At 37.2% G+C, this 19,434-nt stretch overlaps 1 protein-coding gene across 2 annotated transcripts in view; it reads right to left on the reverse strand.

Annotated features, from left to right (window-relative positions):
• KCNT2 (potassium sodium-activated channel subfamily T member 2) overlaps window positions 1–19,434 on the reverse strand; it is a 354,431-nt gene that overhangs the window by 220,509 nt on the left and 114,488 nt on the right. For both annotated transcript variants that reach the window (XM_012929978.2, XM_058668959.1), the window contains exons 2-5: window positions 15,921–16,000; window positions 13,628–13,727; window positions 5,883–5,931; window positions 3,273–3,332 (exon numbers count right to left, since the gene is read on the reverse strand). In XM_012929978.2, the coding sequence (XP_012785432.2) occupies window positions 3,273–3,332; window positions 5,883–5,931; window positions 13,628–13,727; window positions 15,921–16,000 (289 nt within the window). The remainder of the gene's footprint in view (window positions 1–3,272; window positions 3,333–5,882; window positions 5,932–13,627; window positions 13,728–15,920; window positions 16,001–19,434) is intronic.

Raw genomic sequence — 19,434 nt, forward strand, 5'->3', positions numbered from 1 at the left:
TTAATGAATGTGTGCATATAAATAGATATCTATTTTGAAAGCAGCTGACGAAAAATCATAGGAAATTTATGACAGAAGAATAAGAACATTACGTTGGATGATTTCTGTGAGTGCTTTGCCAACTGGTTGTAAATATAAGTGCAAAGATTATTTAAGCACAGCCTTACACATTCACATGACAAACGAAGTGGATGCTAGGGATTTTAATTCATTATCTGATAACCACGGCATATACTGCAGGTCTTCGATAAAATCGCTATTTCATTGACTTATGTTTTTCTTTTTAATAAAGATTTGTTCTGTTTCTTTTAAAGGAAGAGTTAAAGAGTGAGAGATCTTCCATATGCAGCCTGCTCCCCAAATGGCTGCAAAGATCAGAGCACAGCCAGACCATAACAAGAAGCAGAGTTAGGACTTCTTTAAAGATTAAGTCAAGCTTATTCTACAGAGTGCAATTTCAAGATTTACAAAATGTTTGCATAATATTGTAAATTTATCCTAAAATATGAACATATGAATTATCTATTCATACACACATGTGTAAATAAATATGGTTAAACTACATAGAAATATGCAATTACTGTTGCTGTTCAGAACCCTAAGGACCAAAGAATATTGTTAGGAATGCTGAAAATTGCTGATGCAGTTTAATATTCATTTCTGTATATGCATGTCTGTTAGTATCACAAAAATCTAATTTAAACAGAGAAATACATTTTAGAGTCTGCTATTCAAACTTGTCTTACTTAAAGTTCATAAATAACTAGCTCTAACTTAATTTATTCATTCCCAAAATATAACACAACACTACTGAAAGGGTCAAAACAGATTACTAAGAGCAGCATGTGCTTCCACTGTCACATCACTCCGTTTGCCCCTCCTGTGCCCTTTGTGACACACTGCACTTCACCGTCTCCCATATTCCAGCTAAGCAATTAGTGCTTATTGGGGTCAGAATGTGGAAATATTAGACAACATCCAGTTCTGTAGGACAAGTCCTATCAAGTTTTTCTCTTATTTTGTAAATGGGTGGAGGTATGCAATTACAAATACAGTCATCATTCATTTTCAAGGAAATTATACTGAATACGATTTTTAAATGATGTTTTAAATTAAAGCTAAGAGTTTCATTAACAAGACACTCAAGTTTCTTTCAGATTATATTTTAGCTAGAAGTTGGAACAAATATACCCATATATTTAGGTTGGTATTTTAGCCATGCTATATTTCTATAAGTGCTCTTAAGCTAATGCAGGAGAAACAATTTACTTAACACACCCACACAATTAATTTTTAATAACCACAATCAATATGATAAACCAACATTCACTGCATGCATGCACTAAAACTTTAAAGATAAAAATATTAAATATCAGTTTATTTGATCTTATTCTAGTTCAAATGCTAAATTGTCAATAACCACAAATTTGGAGAATACCTGTTTTAACACAGACTGCACCACACAAAGCACTAAGGCTCTGCATTACAATCTTAGTCTATACCACTTATGATGGACCTATGATTTTCTAGATAATTTCAGTATTTCATTACCAAGTGTACGAGCCTTCACTGGCTTCCAAATGTGTCTACAAGACCCCTTGAGCCTTTTAAAGAGAATGTTGGCTTTCCAAACCTAATCATTGGACCTCACGTTGCAGGGACTGGTGTCCCACATCATACAGCCTGGTAGGAGTCTCAGTTCTCTGAGTCTGATTCAACTTCTTGCCAATGTTCAACCTAACTGAAAGTACACAATGGCTCAGCCTCTTGTGGGCCTTTCACTCCGTATGAACTCTTGGCTTCAGACTGGCCTAACTCTGGCTCATGCAGGTGTTTGGAGAGTGCAATAACAGACAGGAGACCATCTGGGTCTGTCTTCTGTCTCAGCCTATCAGGTAAAATGTATATGAACAAATAAATTCAATTGCATAAACAACTTACACTTCGGGTTCCTATTCCAACTTACTCATTTTATGTTTGCTTCGTTCATCTTCTCCTTTCTCCTATGCTTTTTCTCTCTTTTAGCAGCATAAACATTTTCCATCATTAGCAGTCATAATTGTCTCATTCTGCTGCTTTAAGAATTTTTTCATTCAATAACTTTTACTCTCAAGTATACCCCCTTGGATCTGTTCTCTTGTAGGCAAACAGTAAATGATCTCCTAATTTCTAAACTTGTCACTTTCTCTGTCCAGATCCTTACCTGTCCCATAGCTCACGTGCTTTCTGGAATATTTTCCTTCTTAGATAGACATTATGGGAGGAGAGTAAAGTCTGGGATTCCCTCCTCAAAATCCCACTCCCACGACTGCCATTTTTTAAATAAGATTTATTTATTTTTATTGGAAAAGCAGATTTACAGAAAGGAAAGACAACGCTCCTTCATCACTGATTCACTGCCCAAGTGGCCACAACGGCAAGAGCTGAGCCGATCTGAAGCCAGGAGCCAGGAGCTTCTTCCAGGTCCCCCACGTGGGTGCAGGATCCCAAGACTTTGGGCCATCCTCGACTGCTTTCCCAGACCACAATAGGGAGCGGGAGGGGAAATGGAGCAGCTGGGACATGAAACAGAGGGATCCAGGTGCTTAAAGGGGAAGGATCACCCAACTGGGCCATTGAGCCAGGCACACTTTTTTCATTTGTCTGACTGATATCCCTCTGAATCAAAATTTCTCCTTCTGCTGTTCAAGCAGACTAATCCTTGTTTTTAAATCTTGCGATATCGCCTCTATATATGAACCTTCATAGTATTTTATAGCACACTGGAGTTTTCATATTCAAGCTTGGATTAACATTATCTTTATAATTTCCCACAACTTAACCTTTTTTTACAGACTACAACTACTCACTGAGAATATAAACATGCAAAATGCGGATACAAACATACAAAACTTAGCTAAACAAAGCTTCATCTAAGATTCAGATGATCCATGTATGTAATTTCCAACATATATATTGTTGCTCTCTTCATACTTTTTGTGAAGTTGAGAAAAAGACATTGAGAACAATAACGATGCAGATCATTCCATTTGCTGTCCTGCTTAGAGGCATGCACATAACCAGTGAGCAACCCACAGGAAGTACTTCCAGGTCACCAGGGGAAGCATGACGATACCACTACTTCTCCATACCACATCCTGGAGAGGCTCAATAACCAAGTGCTTTCACAGCAGCTGCCTTATTTTCAATTGTTAGTGGTTAATAACAGAACATGGAGTAAGTGCTTAGCAAGATACTCTAGTAGCAGAAAATCACTTATTAAAATACCTTACCTTATAACTGAGATAACCAAGTAGTATTGTTTCAAATAGACTTATTAATGCCACTGAAACCTAAAATATAAAATGCAGTTTAATGAGAAAACACAATCACAGTATGCTATTTGTATTATTAACTTTACATAAACACATTTGCATGCATACATGTGAATGCCATGTGCTTTGGGCTACTTTCTGTCACCTCCTGCCCTGTGAATAAGTTTTCCCACTTTCTAGAATCCTAACAAATAGTTTTTATTATTATCAGCAAGAGAATAAAGATGGGATTAAAAAGTCAGACTGGGGGCCCGGCAGCGTAGCCTACCAGCTAAAGTCCTCGCCTTGAACGCCCCAGGATCCCATATGGGCGCCGGTTCTAATCCCAGCAGATCCACTTCCCATCCAGCTCCCTGCTTGTGGCCTGGGAAAGCAGTCGAGGACGGCCCAGTGCTTTGGGATCCTGCACCCGCGTGGGAGACCTAGAGGAGATCCCTGGCTCCTAGCTCCGGATCAGCGCAGCACCGGCCTGTTGCGGCTCACTTGGGGAATGAATCATTGGATGAAAGATCTTCCTGTCTGTCTCTCCTCCTCTCTGTGTATCTGACTTTGTAAAAGCAAAAAAAAAAAAAATTAATTTTAAAAAAAAGTCAGACTGGGCCCCGCACAGTAGCCTAGTGGCTAAAGTCCTCGCCTTGCATGTGCTGAGATCCCTTATTGGCAGCGACTCTAATCCCAGCAGCCCTGCTTTCCATCCAGCTTCATGCTTGTGGCCTGGGAAAGCACTTAAGGACAGCCCAAAGCCTTGGGACTCTGCATCTGCATGGGAGCCCTAAAAGAAGCTCCTGACTCCTGCCTTCAGATTGGTTCAGCTCTGGCCGATGCAGATGCTTTGGGAGTGAATCGACAGGCAGAAGATCTTCCTCTCTGTCTCTCTTTCTCTCTGTAGATCTGACTTTCCAATAAAAAATAAAATCAATCTTTAAAAACAAAACAAAAGACTAACTGGAAAATATTCCTGTCTGTGCCTGTGTATGTGTGCTCCTAACACAAAACAAAATGCACAGAAAGTAAGTATTTTCCCAGCAATCCCAGCAACAAAACCAGCATTTCAGCATTTACAAAAGCGAATGTCAATATGCTTGCATACCAAACAAACGAAAACATGTCAGCATTTCGAAATCCATTCAAATTTGCTTGAATGGATGTCATAACCAAGGGCTAGTCCCACATTATCCCAAACAAACTTTTATCTTTCTCTAAAGTTTCTGTTTATAAATTTCCTACGCCTTTTAACTACCCAAAAATAATGCTGCAACAGAAAAAAGTAACTAGAAAAGGTATCAAAACTATCCTATATTAAATACTCCAAGCACTTTTGTATAGATGAATAGAAAAAAAAACAAGCAGATACGAAGAAGAATGGATTTCATTAAGGTCTTGAAAGTTAATATCCCAACTGTATCCATACTTATAATAATTTATTATCACACGTAAAATGTGCATAATTTACATCATCGTGAACTCAATGGCAAGCATTTGATCTGAATGTTTAAGAGTGTTTCTCAAGACTGTAACTGAAGTCTCTGCTTCTTTCAGGCTTAGCTGTCCTCCAACCTCCAATTATTTCTTATGGTAGTGACTCAATTCTTCCAACTGAGGTGTACTTGTAAAAAAAAAAAAAAAAAAAAAACAGAAAATAAAAAGGATCTATAGGAGGCAAACACAAGTAAAGGAACCTCTAAAACATTTCCTGGACAAGAAATTGAGTATGAGGGGAAAAAAGAAGAGGAAGAAGGATGCTGGACTGTCTGACACTGTCTGTACCAGCAATGTTGGGGTACACTTCAATAAGAGACCATCAGAATTATGATTCCTTATGAAGGACTACACTATTGTAGTAAAATGGGGAAAATCTGTCCGGGGGGGTGGGAGTTTGAGGAGGGGAATCACAGCCTGTACGAAATTGCTCACATAATTCAGAATTCAAAGTAAAAATATATTTTAAAAATTCAAAAAAAAATTAAAGAGGAAGAGGGGACTCGTGAGAATCCCTCAGCTATGTGACCCAGAGAGGCTGTCCTCTCTGCTGTCCAACTCCTTCTGAAGGATTCCATCATGCCACAGCGTATCTTCCGCTGTACTGACACTGTTGTCTTCCTGGGAACCAAGCTCTTAGCATCAGGGATATGAGTGACTCCTTTACTTGTCTATTCACTTACCATTTTTTTTAAATACTATGCTTCAAAAACAGAGAATATAATGTAAAAAGATAGCGCAAGGAGGGTCTCCAGGTTTACCTTAAAGGCATTACACAGCAAAAACAGCTGATACAGTTTGGGGAAACTTGTGGAACCTTAAGGCAGCAGTTTGGTTTTCTCCACATGCTCACAAAATCTCTAGACCCTAATCCCGATCATTAAGAAATTCTAAAAATGTGAAAAGAAAGGCTCTGATAAATGAGAAGAAAAATATATAAAATATTAGTCTACTGTCAAGGCTGTCAAGGTGCCTCAAGATCAATCAGGAAGACAAACTCACTTGAATATCAAAGCCTTTTCTCCAGTTATATTTCCTTGTGACATATGCATAAATCCAGAAATATAGAGATAAAAAATTGTACATAACCTGTAAACCCCACAAAGGTAGACTTCTGTTCACCCAAAAGATATGAGACCTATGAAAAAAGTGATAAAACATTAATCTTAAAAATGTGAAGAATTTATTCACTTACTAAAACTAAGTTAGTTTCACATTAAAAAGATAAACAAAACATCAAAATGAGACTTTGATGTTTCAGTTTCCTTGTCACTACTATTCATTTCTGTCCCAGCAGAACTTTTCACTTTCGTTGTCCGTCACTGTCAACAAAGAATGACAATCAAGTGGGCCTTGCAGAGGCTGCTCAACTTTCTGCTACCGAGGGCCATTTGAAGATTTGTAATATCATTTGTGGGCCACACAAAACCGTTGACTTATAAAACATGCTTCTATAGATTTGCTGATTTTCGAGTGTCACCCAGTTACCTTTGCATGACCCCACAAAAATGATTTATTGAGCTTTCTATGGCTCACAGGCCATTCATTCCCACCCTTGAATTGTTGGCAGTGGAGAAATACCTCCAAACCTTTCACAAAGCATCTCTCCACTCAAAGGCCATGTGAGAGTTTCCCATAAACACTAAGACCGCATTATTTTTAAAGATATTAATATTCCAAAAATTTAATTAAAATTAATTACATAGAGCACAACAATTTTTGAGATTTAAATTCCAGTAAAATGTGTAACATACCACACACACAAAAAAACCACCTGGGACTGGGAACAGCAGAGAACATTACCCAGAAAACACAACAGCCTTTCTTAAAATGATACATGTTAGCATTCCTGAATGTTATAAAAAGCACACTTTTACTTTGCAAAGAACATCTTTACACTTTAACATCCCCCCAATTGCAATTTTCAACATTCTATGGCCCGTGCCCTTATTGACATCATCTGGTGCACAGCATATTAAAATGAGAGTAATTCATATCAATGTAATCTAGTCAGGGGAAGATGAAAACAGTTACATCATCATGGTTCTCCAAATGCAAAATAAAACCCCTCCCTTGGACCCTAAATAAACAAGGCTTTCTTTGCTAGTTACAGTTGGTGAATATGAGGAGAGGCTCATAGGGTATTATGTGTACTTTCAAGTGCAAATGCTTTTCAATTTGATCATATCTTAAACCATAAGCAAAAATGAACTTTTTAAAACCCTTACTTCTAAAAGGAAGTGAAAAAACTCAAAGACTGTTCAAAGAAGTACTTGCATATTAGACTACAGTACTCTAGAGTTCCAGATTGCCACATCTACCCAGCTAACTAATATATTCAATTGTTCTCAACCAATTCTTTGATACCAAATACCAATCTTTGATATTTCTTCCAAAGTGGGGTCTTGCAACTTTTCACACCTCAGTAAGTGGCACCTGGAATAATGTGAATATGATGTGGCTTTATACCTTATGCACACTTCTACATTAAATGTATAAATTTCAGGAGCTGAGAAGATCGAAATTCAATCCATGGGTCCAGCAATCTGTCAGAATAGGCTTAGATTTCACCTGCAACACTAGAATCCCATATGGGTGTCAGTTCATATCCCAGCTGCTCCACTTCCAATCCAGCTCCCTGCTAAAGGTCTGGGAGAGCAGCAGAGGATGGCTCCTGCACCTATGTGGGAGACCCAGAGGGATTCCTACTTCCTGGCTTTGAGATCTGGTCAGCTGTAGCGATTGAAGCCATTTCGTGGAGTGAACCAGCACATGGAACTTCTATCTCAGTTTCTCTCTCTTTCTCTTTCTCTTTCTCTATCTCTCTCTCTCTCTCTCTCCATCTCCATCTCCATCTCCTTCAGCCATTTGGGCAGTGAACTACCTGAAAAATTATCTCTATCTCTCTTTGTCTTTTATTCTCTCTGTAACCCTGCCTTGCAAATAACAACAAAATAAACCAAGGAAAGAAGGAAGAAGAGAGGGAGGGAGGAAAGAAAAAGAAGGGAGAGAGGAAAGAAGGAAAGAAGGAAAGAAAAAGTGCACTTCAGTTTCAGAGGTAGGAAGTGGGCAATGGGCTTAGAGGGATGCCCTTTGTTCAATGAGGGTACACACTTAGAAGGCAGTTCTCTGAAGCAATTCTTCGTAAGAACCTGACAGTTGGGCTCAGCCATTCTGCTTCCTGAATTGCAATTCAACCAGAGCTGGGCCCTATTCTCATAGGATAGCTAAAATTAATAGGTCTTACCAAATCTGGGGATCTCAAACTTAAATCTGTGAGCTAAAATAAACCCATTTCTGGATTGCAGCTTGTCTTACGTACTTACTTACATTGATAAAAAGCTAACATAAATCGAGTTGTGTTCCCAACAATGTGAGCATCATATGCATCTTTTAAGTATTTAATCAATTAGTTCTCAAGCCTTAGTAACTCTTCCACCAGCTTCCTGTGGAATTCAAGCTCCTCATCTGTATCACCTCAGTCATCTTCATCTGAGTTACCATTTTTGCAGTTGGACACTTACACATACCTACTAATGGGAATCTTAACTTATTTTTGCCATCCACAAATATATGCAAACTGCAATGAGACTGTTTCAAACTCATTTTACAGCATGTAAACCTGCTGTGTGCTAGCTTTGCTCCTTTATTAGGGAAAAAAAATCTTCTTGATTGCATTTGTAGACCCTTTCAGGGGAGACACATTCCATCCCACTCCACATCCTTTGCACAAGCTTTTCTGTCACCCTAGAATGCATAGATTTCCCAGGAAAAGATTATCTGAGAAGCCCACCTAATCAAAATAGTCTCCAATATTCTAGGCCATGTTATTCTCCAAACACTTGCTGCAATTCTTCTCAGCTAAAATGTTGCATTTATTTATACATTTAGTGTCTGCCTCCTGAAAAAATATTACAAATGCATAAAATTAACTAACATGTATGTTCCACACTCCACTATAAACCAAATGTCTTACTGATTTCAAGTCATATACTAGAAGGTTAAAAAAAAAATGATACATGGTGCCAGTCAACACAAAGACATGTTTGACAAGTTTAGTAACACTGTCTTTCCCAACGGAATTTTTAAAATATTCTTTATAACATTTGAGAAAACAAACAGAAACAAAAATAGAGATTTTGTCCACTTTTTGCAGACAAAAAATTGTATGTCATAGAGTGTGCCCTGTTGTCTTTGTATCAGATGTGATGATGTGATTTGTCCTCACAAGTGATCTGAGAACAAATACAAGCAAAAATTATGCTTGTCATTTGTTTGCCAAGAATTTTAGAAGTATCTTAGAATTTCCCATGCTATCTTTTCCTTTCTGAACATTTGAATGCAAAAGCCTCAGGTCTTGGGGCACCACTTAAGCACAGAATGCAAGTGGTTTGCACATATGTTATATTTAAAACATCACAATGTGCGTCTGGGTGTGCATTGCTGCGTGTGAATCATCTGACAGAAAGAGATCCACAATGATCAGGAACAGTTCTTTTAGATTTTTGAGGATATATATTAGAGCACTTGTTACTATTTCAAATATGCCCAGCGTAAGAGTGCATACACATAAATTAATATTTGACATGCTATTTTTCATTTATTTAATGCTTCCCTCAAAAGATACTGTCTTTAAAATGTGAATGTTACCAGAATACATCTGTTGCTTTTTATTAGGCACTGATTTTAAGAGCAAATCGAATACCCTGAGATGCAAGCACCTTCACTGGCTCTTTGTTGTCAATTCCATCACTTGATATTTAAAAAAACAAGGTTACTCCTGCAATTCCAGAGGTGCAAACAGCAGCATGGCTTTGAACACACAGTGCAGAAGTACAAGCAAGAGCAGGTAACAGGTCAGCACTGATGGTTCATCATACGGTGTAATGCTTGAACCATATACTCAAGTGTTTCACTTCCTAATACCTTTGAATAACTCAGTACCTGCTCTGTACACATTGCACTTTCTTTTGTGCACTCATATAACAACAGAAAAATTATTTTCCTTTTGCTTCAGCTTGTCTGCATCGCAGCATTTTCCTATCAGTATTTGATTCCTGGAAGCGAATTAAAAATAACACAAATAGCAGCACTAAATATCTGCAGCTTTACCATGTCAGAAGCTCTAATTAAATAAATCCCTTTGCTGAATTACCCTCATTATTTTAAAATAGAGTCTGTGCCCATAAAGGCCACTTCTGTTTTTCATTAACCAGTACTTCATGGACAATGGGAACTATGCGGAACCTTGTATTCAAAATGTAGCCATCAGTTGGTTTGCCATGCTTTTTAATTACAGTAATCTGATTTTTCAAATGTATATCCTCTATAATTATGGCTGACTACTCTTAGTAATATTTCATAGAAGTTAATTGTAGGAAACTTTATTCCTCATGTTTTCACATAATATAATTTCATTCAACCATCATGCACCTCTATCCTTAAAACGATTCTATCATACATTGTTTTAGAATTTTCAGGCATTTCTGTACATTTTATCCTTAAATTATCGAGGTTTAAAAACAATCAGAGTATACTTACAGAATAAATCAATGAAGCCTTAATGTTTCATACATATGTTCAAAACTGTCAATAAAACTGTGGAGTATAATGCCATTAATGAAGCAGTTGTCACTGACCCACCAAGTTCTGTCCTAAAAATGAAAGCTACAGAGGAAAATGCAAGCGCACCCCTGCCCCCTGGGAGCACAAAGACACGACACAGAAGCGAATGGAAAAATCGCAGGCAACATACGCAGTCTTGTGACAGAAAAGCATGACGAGGCTCGGGAGTACAGTGAACAGATTCCACACTCAACGGGAATGGCCTAGAGCACAGGATGCCTGATCAGAGCTTCTCACTGATTCTCAGGTAAGTTCTATCCTTAGGTCCAGAGCTCCTGAGGCAAGTCAAGAAAGCAGGAATTTGCCAGGGACAATATGGACAACAAGGTTCCAGTTTGGGGGTACAGAATGTTCCAAGACCAGAAACCATGGAAAACACAAGAGATGGGGTAAGCAAAAGATAAATGACAGAGTAACTTCACTCACCCAATAATCCACTCACTCATCAAACAACTGTTATTTGCTTGATTCCTACCAGACTCTGGGGATTCAGACACCTACTCATGCTGTCAGAAAATATCCATTCTAATACAGGGATTATCCACAAAATCAACTGAACAACTTAAATATGCAAGTATTTAAAGAAGAGAAAGGTATAAGACTGAAAATTAAGGCTCAGCATGATAGCCTAGAGGCTAAATTTCTCAACTTGCACTCTGCAGGATCCCATATGGGTGCCGGTTCCTGTCCTGGCCTCCCCACTTCCCATGGAGCTCCCTGCTTGTTGCCTAGGAAAGCAATCAAGGATGGTCCACAGCATCGGGACCCTGCACCCACATGCGAGTAGCTCCTGGCTACTCCAGAAGAAGCTCCTTGCCCCTGGCTTCAGATCAGCTCAGCTACGGCTGTGGGGGAATGAATCAGAGGATGGAAGATTTCCTCTCCATCTCTCCTCCTCCCTGTATATCTGACTTTCCAATAAAAACAAATAAATCGTTCAAAAAAAGACTGAAAAATAAACATTTATGCAGGGTGGTGTAATGAATATGTTAAAATTGTAAAGAGGATGCTTAACATAATTTTGAGTAAACATCTGCCTAGTATACCTTATATTACCTGATACAAGGAATTGCAGAAAACCCTCTGAAAATACTAGGCTGGTTGTCATCTGGTGTGATCCAAGACAGAAAAGAGGGCCATGCAGCTAGAGCACAATGGGTAGGGAGTGTGGAGCAGGAGGTAAGGTTACAGAGAAAATATAGACTATAATAGACTATAATAATTAGCACTTTGACATTTAGTTCAGGGCTATAGGTAAATGGGACTTCAAATTCCCAGCAGTAGTGTGCCCTCTGTTAAGAGCAAACCAAAAGGAAGCACAGGTAGAATTAGCTACATTATTTCAATGAGAGAAGTTGGCTTGCACAGCACAGAAGATGTGCTGAGAAGGAACTGTGTAATGGATATATCCTGAAGGCAGCAATAACAGGATTTTCAAACACACTGCAGACAAAGTTAACTTAAGAATGATTCCAAAATACTCAGCCCACAGAGCAGATGTTGGAATGGAGTCATTCTCAAAAAAATGTGGAAAGCTAGTACTAAACAAAGGTTTGGAGAAATGGCAAAGCCGTCACTTACGGCTTGGAAGGGCACAAGAGCAATTCCGATGAGACTTCCAGGAAGAGAGGCTGTACACTCAATGGAAGCACTGGATTAATGGGAAGCATTAGCCTCTTGTGGCCACTGAATTAAAACTAGGAATGGAAAGCGTATCTAGATTAGCTCTGAAGGTCTCAAAACAGAATGACATATGGGAAAAATCTCTGCTTCTGCATATTTAAGATAGAACAACTAATCTAATATCATAAAAGAGTAGGAGCCCCAAAATATTCATTTCTGAATGAAAATGTCTAATGGATATTGTTCTAATGCATACCTTCCCTTAGAATAATGTGACCAAGTATGCAGTACAGGCATAATGAAATATTCATAATTATTCAGCATGAAATAAATTATTTTGTAAAGAATTTTCAGACTTAGCCTTATATGACAGAACATATATATCTTTAGTATATTCCCCAAACCTTTGGATAAGTACAGAATCATTTCCAATATCTATGTCAACTGAACAGAAAACAATTCACTTAAAAAGAAATTAGCTCACTTTCTCGGTCCCTGTGATCTTTTTACTTTTAATTTCTTAGGGTAAAATTCTATACAGAGAAATAACTTACAAAAGATAGTCTTCTCATTTAATTTTTCGGCTTTGGTAGTTATTGGAAATTTAGTACCCTGGACAGAGAGTCCAGGAAGCTGATGAGATCAAAATTATGCAAGCCACTACACACCCAGTCTCGTTATGTATTATTTGAACAAAGGACAGTCTATATAGGAAAGCCTATAAATGAAGCATAATTTAATAAAAACGATATCATTTTAAATAAGAACTGAACTAAAACTGCTTGTATTTTTTAAAATCAATGTCATTCGGGCCCGGTGAGGTGGCATAGTGGTTAAGGCCCTCGCCTTGCACGCAGGGATCCCATATGGGCGCCGGTTCTAATCCCAGCAGCCCTGCTTCCCATCCAGCTCCCTGCTTGTGGCCTGGGAGAGTAGTCGAGGATGGCGCAATGCTTTGGGACCCTGCACCCATGTGGGAGACCCGGAAGAAAGTTCCTGTGACTCCTGATTTTGGATTGTCTCAGTTCCAGCCTTTGTGGCCGCGTGGGGAGTGAATCATCGGACAGAAGATCTTCCTCTCTGTCTCTCCTCCTCTCTGTACATCTGACTTGCAAATAAAAATAAAATAAATCTTTAAAAAAAATCCATGTTATTCAACTCAAAAAAAAAAAAAAACCCATAAACAGGCCAAAACTAAGAGCTGAAACTGAAGCTTCCCAACCCAACACTTGCCAGAATGTTCTCCCTAGTAACAGCCACAAGCAACTGACAAGGCCTACACTGGTGACAAAAAATCAGCCTTTGGGAAAATGTATGTGGCGCAGAGTTGAAGAGATTGATCCATTTTAAACAGCTACTTAGGTCACTCAAAGTAGCAATGAAAGTTTTGTGGGTCAATGTCAGTGACACCATGAGATAAATATAGAAACAATCAAATGTCCACAAAAACACTACAATTTTTTATATCCATGGTTTGAAAACCATATTACTTTAGCATGTCAAACACCAAAAGTTATAACACCCCTTAAAATATAATATAGTCAAAATAATCAAAAGGGTTTTAATGAAGCTCAAAGATGTCTTACCATTCATTTCCTTGTGAAGGGTTTTCTAGTAGTACTCGAATTATGTACAATAAGCAGCTTAATAATTTTAGAGAAAAATTGAATAGGCGTATCCTTAGACCTTTAAACAAACAACAAAGTTTGATTTTCAATTAACTTTGTTCAAGAGACTGAAAAGAACTGTACAACATATTATCTTTAAGTATAGCACTTAGATTGTATTTAGAAACTGCAATACTATAATTGTCTATACTCGATGAAGTTCTTGGAAGCTGAATTTTAATTAAATATTAAAACAGAAAGTAATCTTGACAGAATGCACAAAATGCAATGGCAGTAAACGTTGTACACTTAGTTAAATCTAGGTTATCACATTCAGAAGGCACAGAATTTACATCCTTTCAAAGTTGGTTATAAGCACCTTGTACATTCAAGCACTGTATACACCCATGAATTTGGGAATTAAGTTTAGTTCTCCAGCAGGTCTAGCTCCTTACAAATGCCCAGGATGAGTATTAAATCTTGTACCTTCAGAGAATCTTGTAGATTTGATTATAGACATTAAAACAATTTTTACAATAGAATTGTTATTTATTTAAGTATAAATACTTGTAATGGTATTATTGAATACATAATTACATGTTAATTACATATTCTTGTCTATGAAGAAAAATCACAACACAAGCTGGGAAACAATGGGGTCATATATCTCACATGCACATGTGCATTCACACTCTAAAGTTCATTCAACTTTATTTTTAACTGCATTATGCAACAATGTAATCTTAACAATCATGAACTTACGACTACAATGTACATATGATTTAAACTACGAAAGTGACAATTATGCAGCATCTAATATATTAGAACACTGAAGAGTATTTAACAATATTTAAAACATACTTAAAATCTGATTAACAGGAGCTTTATCTCTCCTGAAATTATTTGCGATGGATGAACTATGTATTAGGAATAAAAGTCTGGGAAAAGCCTTCATATAATTAGCCTACACAAAATCTGGAAGGGAAACGCCATATTTGTTATTGTTGTTTACTCTAAGTGTACTTGCAACATTTCTTAACAACATAGAGTACCCACTAATTGAGTAATTTGGCCTAGTTTTTTCAACCAAAATTCTGAGTACATTTCTTGCGTTAGCTTTTTTATATTATCTTCTAAATTCAAAATGAAACTGCCTTGGTTCTACAGAAATGGGTCAGGTCAATCAAAGCTGACTGCTGGAGAAGGGTTCAAACAAGGCTCCCAGCTTTCCTGGTCTGAACAGATAAGATTGTTAGTGTTGAAATCAAACAAGCCTATCCACATAATGTGACCCTTTCAGCTAGGTTCTAGATTTAGGACTTTCTGGAAATCCTAAACCAACAGGTTTGAAAAAGCAATGCTTATTGCCAGCTTTAACCCTAATGCTAACATGTCTTTAACACTTGTAACCAGGCCCAGAATATGGAAATTTAGCCAGCTCCTGAATAACTTTGCACGAGTCAGGGTTCTTGCTTTCAATTGTACCTAAGGAGCTACAGCCTCTACAACCCAAAAAGGATTAAGAGGTCAAAATTAACAGATTATACTCCTTGGAAATCTCCTCATTTCCTGTTCACAGCCTAAGAGCAAATCCACAGAGGGGAAAAGAATGCATACCAGCTTTGTTATTGAAGTTGTAGAAACATGTAGTATTCGACGAAGGCAACAAGTACCACTAACATTTAAACCTTGAACACAATAAAGCCATTTCTACACCAATTTCATATTGTCCTAAAATTCCAATATTTCCCAGATTTGACTGATGAAAAACTATTGGGATGTTAAACTGCAGATTCATCCTATACTTCCTAATTCAGTACCTTCAAGCAAAAGAGGAAAGGAATCCATGTATCAGAGGTTCCCAAACGTGCTTTCCAATCAGGCAGAACTGGAAAGCACTGAACTCTTCTTTATGTCACACATATATTTCCCCATAGTGGTCAGTTACCCATCAGAACTTCCTGAAAAGACAGTATGTCAAACTTTCCTCTCATCTAAAATGTAGATTTCTTTCCTTTATGTTATTTTCTTCAACTCCTTCACCTACACAAAGAGTTGTATTCAGAAGACTGATGTGTTATTTGGAAAATTAAAGGTCTTAAGAAGCATCAGCAAAATTAGTTGTAATATCTACATATTTCTTCTTTGGAAAGCAAGATGACGAATTATACTGTTTTACATAAAAAGCATTTTACAAAACACTGAACAATTGAATTTTTAAGATGAATATGTGTACAAGCACATACAGGGAGAGTTTAAATGAATGACTTACTTGATCTCTGGTTTTTAATGAAAAACAACTTTAGTCTTTCTTTAAATGTGTTTTCATTCATATAGAATTCAACTTGTACCCTGCAAACAGAAAATAAATAATATGCATTTATGCAATTTTTCAATTATATTTTTATGAAAATCAATAAATATAACCATTTTCTGACTAGATAACCTAAAGATTAATAAAATAAAATAAAATAAATACTATGATTTTATGCATTATATGCTTTACAAGATGTTCATGCTGCATAAAAAGAGAACTAAATAAAATCAATACTGACTTTTTTGGGTGAGGGAAGAAGCAGCTACTAATTTAAAAAACACATGAAGTCTGACCTAACATATCGTCAATTCAATCATTTGTATTAATGAATGTAACTATGCTATGTATTACTCCAACTGGAATAATGCGAGATTCTTTAATATATGTTTTACAGATGATTTTGAACCAGATTTTTTTCCTTTTTTTTTTTAATGGAAGACTTGATCACATGCTGGAAATCTGATTCTGTGTAACACCACGCCAGAACCAATTACTAGAGTCTAAAGACCAAGGCCTAAAATCCTGTGTCCACAAGCCCACAGCTAGGCTGCAACTTATCTGGGACAGCATATTACTTAAAATTTTTCTTTTTATTAATTTACACAGGCTTATATGTAGTCTGGTGGATCCCCAAAGGATTGGTGATGGCAAGCAGAATTTTAAAGTTGCCATAGATGGGTCATAATATAGCCAACTCAATGTGCCGAATATTTCATATTTAATTCACTGTAAAACAATAGCCACAGCCTAAAATGTACTGCTCTAATAAATGCATCTGCTTTTTCTCTACATTCTACCAACCTGGCATTCACGTATTCAAGTATACTTAATACTAGAAAAAAAGTAAACAAGTATATTTAATAATTCAAAACACCAAATGAGAAGAAAAATTATGTGCAGTGAATGGTAATACATTCATCATAATCAATCTTTAAATCAGTATCAAATGCATGTATTACTAATACGGAGTCAAATAACAGCTAAGAAAGCATTTTAAGATTTATGCAAACAACAAAGGTTTAGTACCACTTTTCCTAATATCAAAATTTGAAGGTATAATCTGTATAAACCAAATAAAGCTTTGGATTTTAAAAAAAACATTTTTTGCGGGCCCGGCAGCATGGCAGAGCGGCTAAAGTCCTCGCCTTGAACATGCCGGGATCCCATATGGGCGCCGGTTCTAATCCCAGCAGATCCACTTCCCATCCAGCTCCCTGCTTGTCGCCTGGGAAAGCAGTCAAGGATGGCCCAAAGCTTTGGGATCCTGCACCTGCGTGTGGGAGGCCTGGAGGAGATTCCTGGCTCCTAGCTCCGGATCAGCGCAGCACCGGCTGTTGAACTCACTTGGGGAGTGAATCATTGGATGGAAGATCTTCCTCTCTGTCTCTCCTCCTCTCTGTATATCTGACTTTGTAATAAAAATAAATCTTAAAAAAAAAAAGACATTGCTTGCTTTTGGCAAGAAGAACTGTAAGGCATGCATGAGAGAAAACTTCAAGATAAGATAACTGACATATGAAAATACTGATGTACTAGAGAAATATTTCACTTCTAATTGTTGTATCATCCTTTAAACATGCAGTATATTAAAAAAATAGCTAGTTTAAAAGCAATGCATGGTGTCACAAAAGCAAGAAAACTCTATATCCATCACAAACCAAGTGTCGTGTCATGTGTTATACCTCCCCCCTAAATGAAATGTTCTCCAATTATACTCTGTTCTCTAAAAATATTCCAATCCACAACCTTTAATTTCTTTTCATTATTTTCTCACTTGCCTTTTTTCTGCACTTAATATACACAAGGGAGAAACCCAAAAGTACAAACTTAAATTTTTACTTCATTATTTCTTCAAAATCCAGTCCTGTCCACACTCACACTCTTACCAACTTACACACATACACACACACACACACACACACACACACACACACACACGCACACAACCAGAAATCTCCATCAGCATCTTGAAAATTCGTCATTGGATCTGTTCCCCTTGTTTATCGAATGAAGTCAGTCAGTTCACTATAAACAAAATAACTGCAATACTGATATCCAGATGAATTAGTTAAAATTTGTTATGGATACAAGAGGAGATTTGAGAGGACACATGGCTATTACACAAGTAATTCCACAAAGGCCATGCAGATTTGCTTCCTAAAATGATCAAATTTATAAGAATAGGAGCCTATCCCCTAGATAATTAACTAGAGTTCATCATTGGATATGTAACAGAGGAGCATTTTTCAACTAAAATGACATCATCTAAAGCCTTAGCCAAAATCATGAAGGATCTGGAAAACATATCACACGAGGGAAAGTAGAAGGAACCAGAAAAACCTGAAAATATGAATGGTTAGGAGTAACACGTGGATCTCTTTAAATACTGAAATGGTCGACATTAAAATGGAATGATTCGTACTGTGATACTCCACTGGATCGAATTAATAACAGAGAAAAGCAAGAATTACCAAAATTGAAGTGGACATCATTATGAAACAAAAGCTCTGTAAAATGTGTGAATTAAGAAGACACTGGACAATACCTTGCGAGACACCGATTTATTTTTCCTGAGACTAAAGATATTGTTTAATACGGTGCAGTGGAGTAAGATGCCACTTCAAACACTGATATCCCATATCATAGAACTAGCTGGAGTCCCAGCTGTTAAGTTTGTGATCCGCACTATAGTGCTGAGGAGGGCAACAGAGGATGGCAGTGAAGGCGATTAGAATGCAATTTATGGCTTCTGGCTTTAACCTGCACCAGCCTTAACACTGCCACCATCTGGGCAGTGAACTGAATGTGCTGGTGTGTCCCCCGATCTATCTGATGATCTGCCTTTCAAATAAGTAAATAAATAGATTTTTGAAAAACAGGCAATGTTGCATTCCATAGAATCCCATTAAAAGATTTCTCATCCTCCATATAATTAAAAATGATATCACTAAGGCTTTTGATTAAAGTAGTGATCTCTTCAAGTCAATATGGCAGAAAATGTGGATATTAAAACATGCATTCATACAACTACTTTCCTTTTTTGTTATTTTTATTTTTCATGATACTATTCCATAGGCTCCAGAATTTCTCCTTTCACTCTCCCCATATACCCTCTCCCCTCACACACTGTTTTCCCTTATATTACAATAGTATAGTTCTTCAACAAAAGACACATTGCATTATTCTTCTATTTAAATGTATCATGATATAATAGGTACAGAAAATGGTAGAAAGTCCAGCATCTTATTTTAAAGACCTATTTAACAGTTTCATTGGGTGTCCATCTTTTATTCAGGAGTAGAGATGTACACTGCAATATATCCCCCTTCTCAGTATGCTGCTCCAATACAGTTCCTTAGATGAATCTATGTATACACACGTTTACATATATTTTTCATCAAGGCTGTTTTATATCAGAGAGAATATATATTTGTCCTTGTGGGCCAGCAGTCAACCCTGTGAAGAAATG

The sequence above is a fragment of the Ochotona princeps genome, chromosome 10 (genome assembly GCF_030435755.1).
Source record: "Ochotona princeps isolate mOchPri1 chromosome 10, mOchPri1.hap1, whole genome shotgun sequence".
Lineage (NCBI taxonomy): Eukaryota > Metazoa > Chordata > Mammalia > Lagomorpha > Ochotonidae > Ochotona > Ochotona princeps.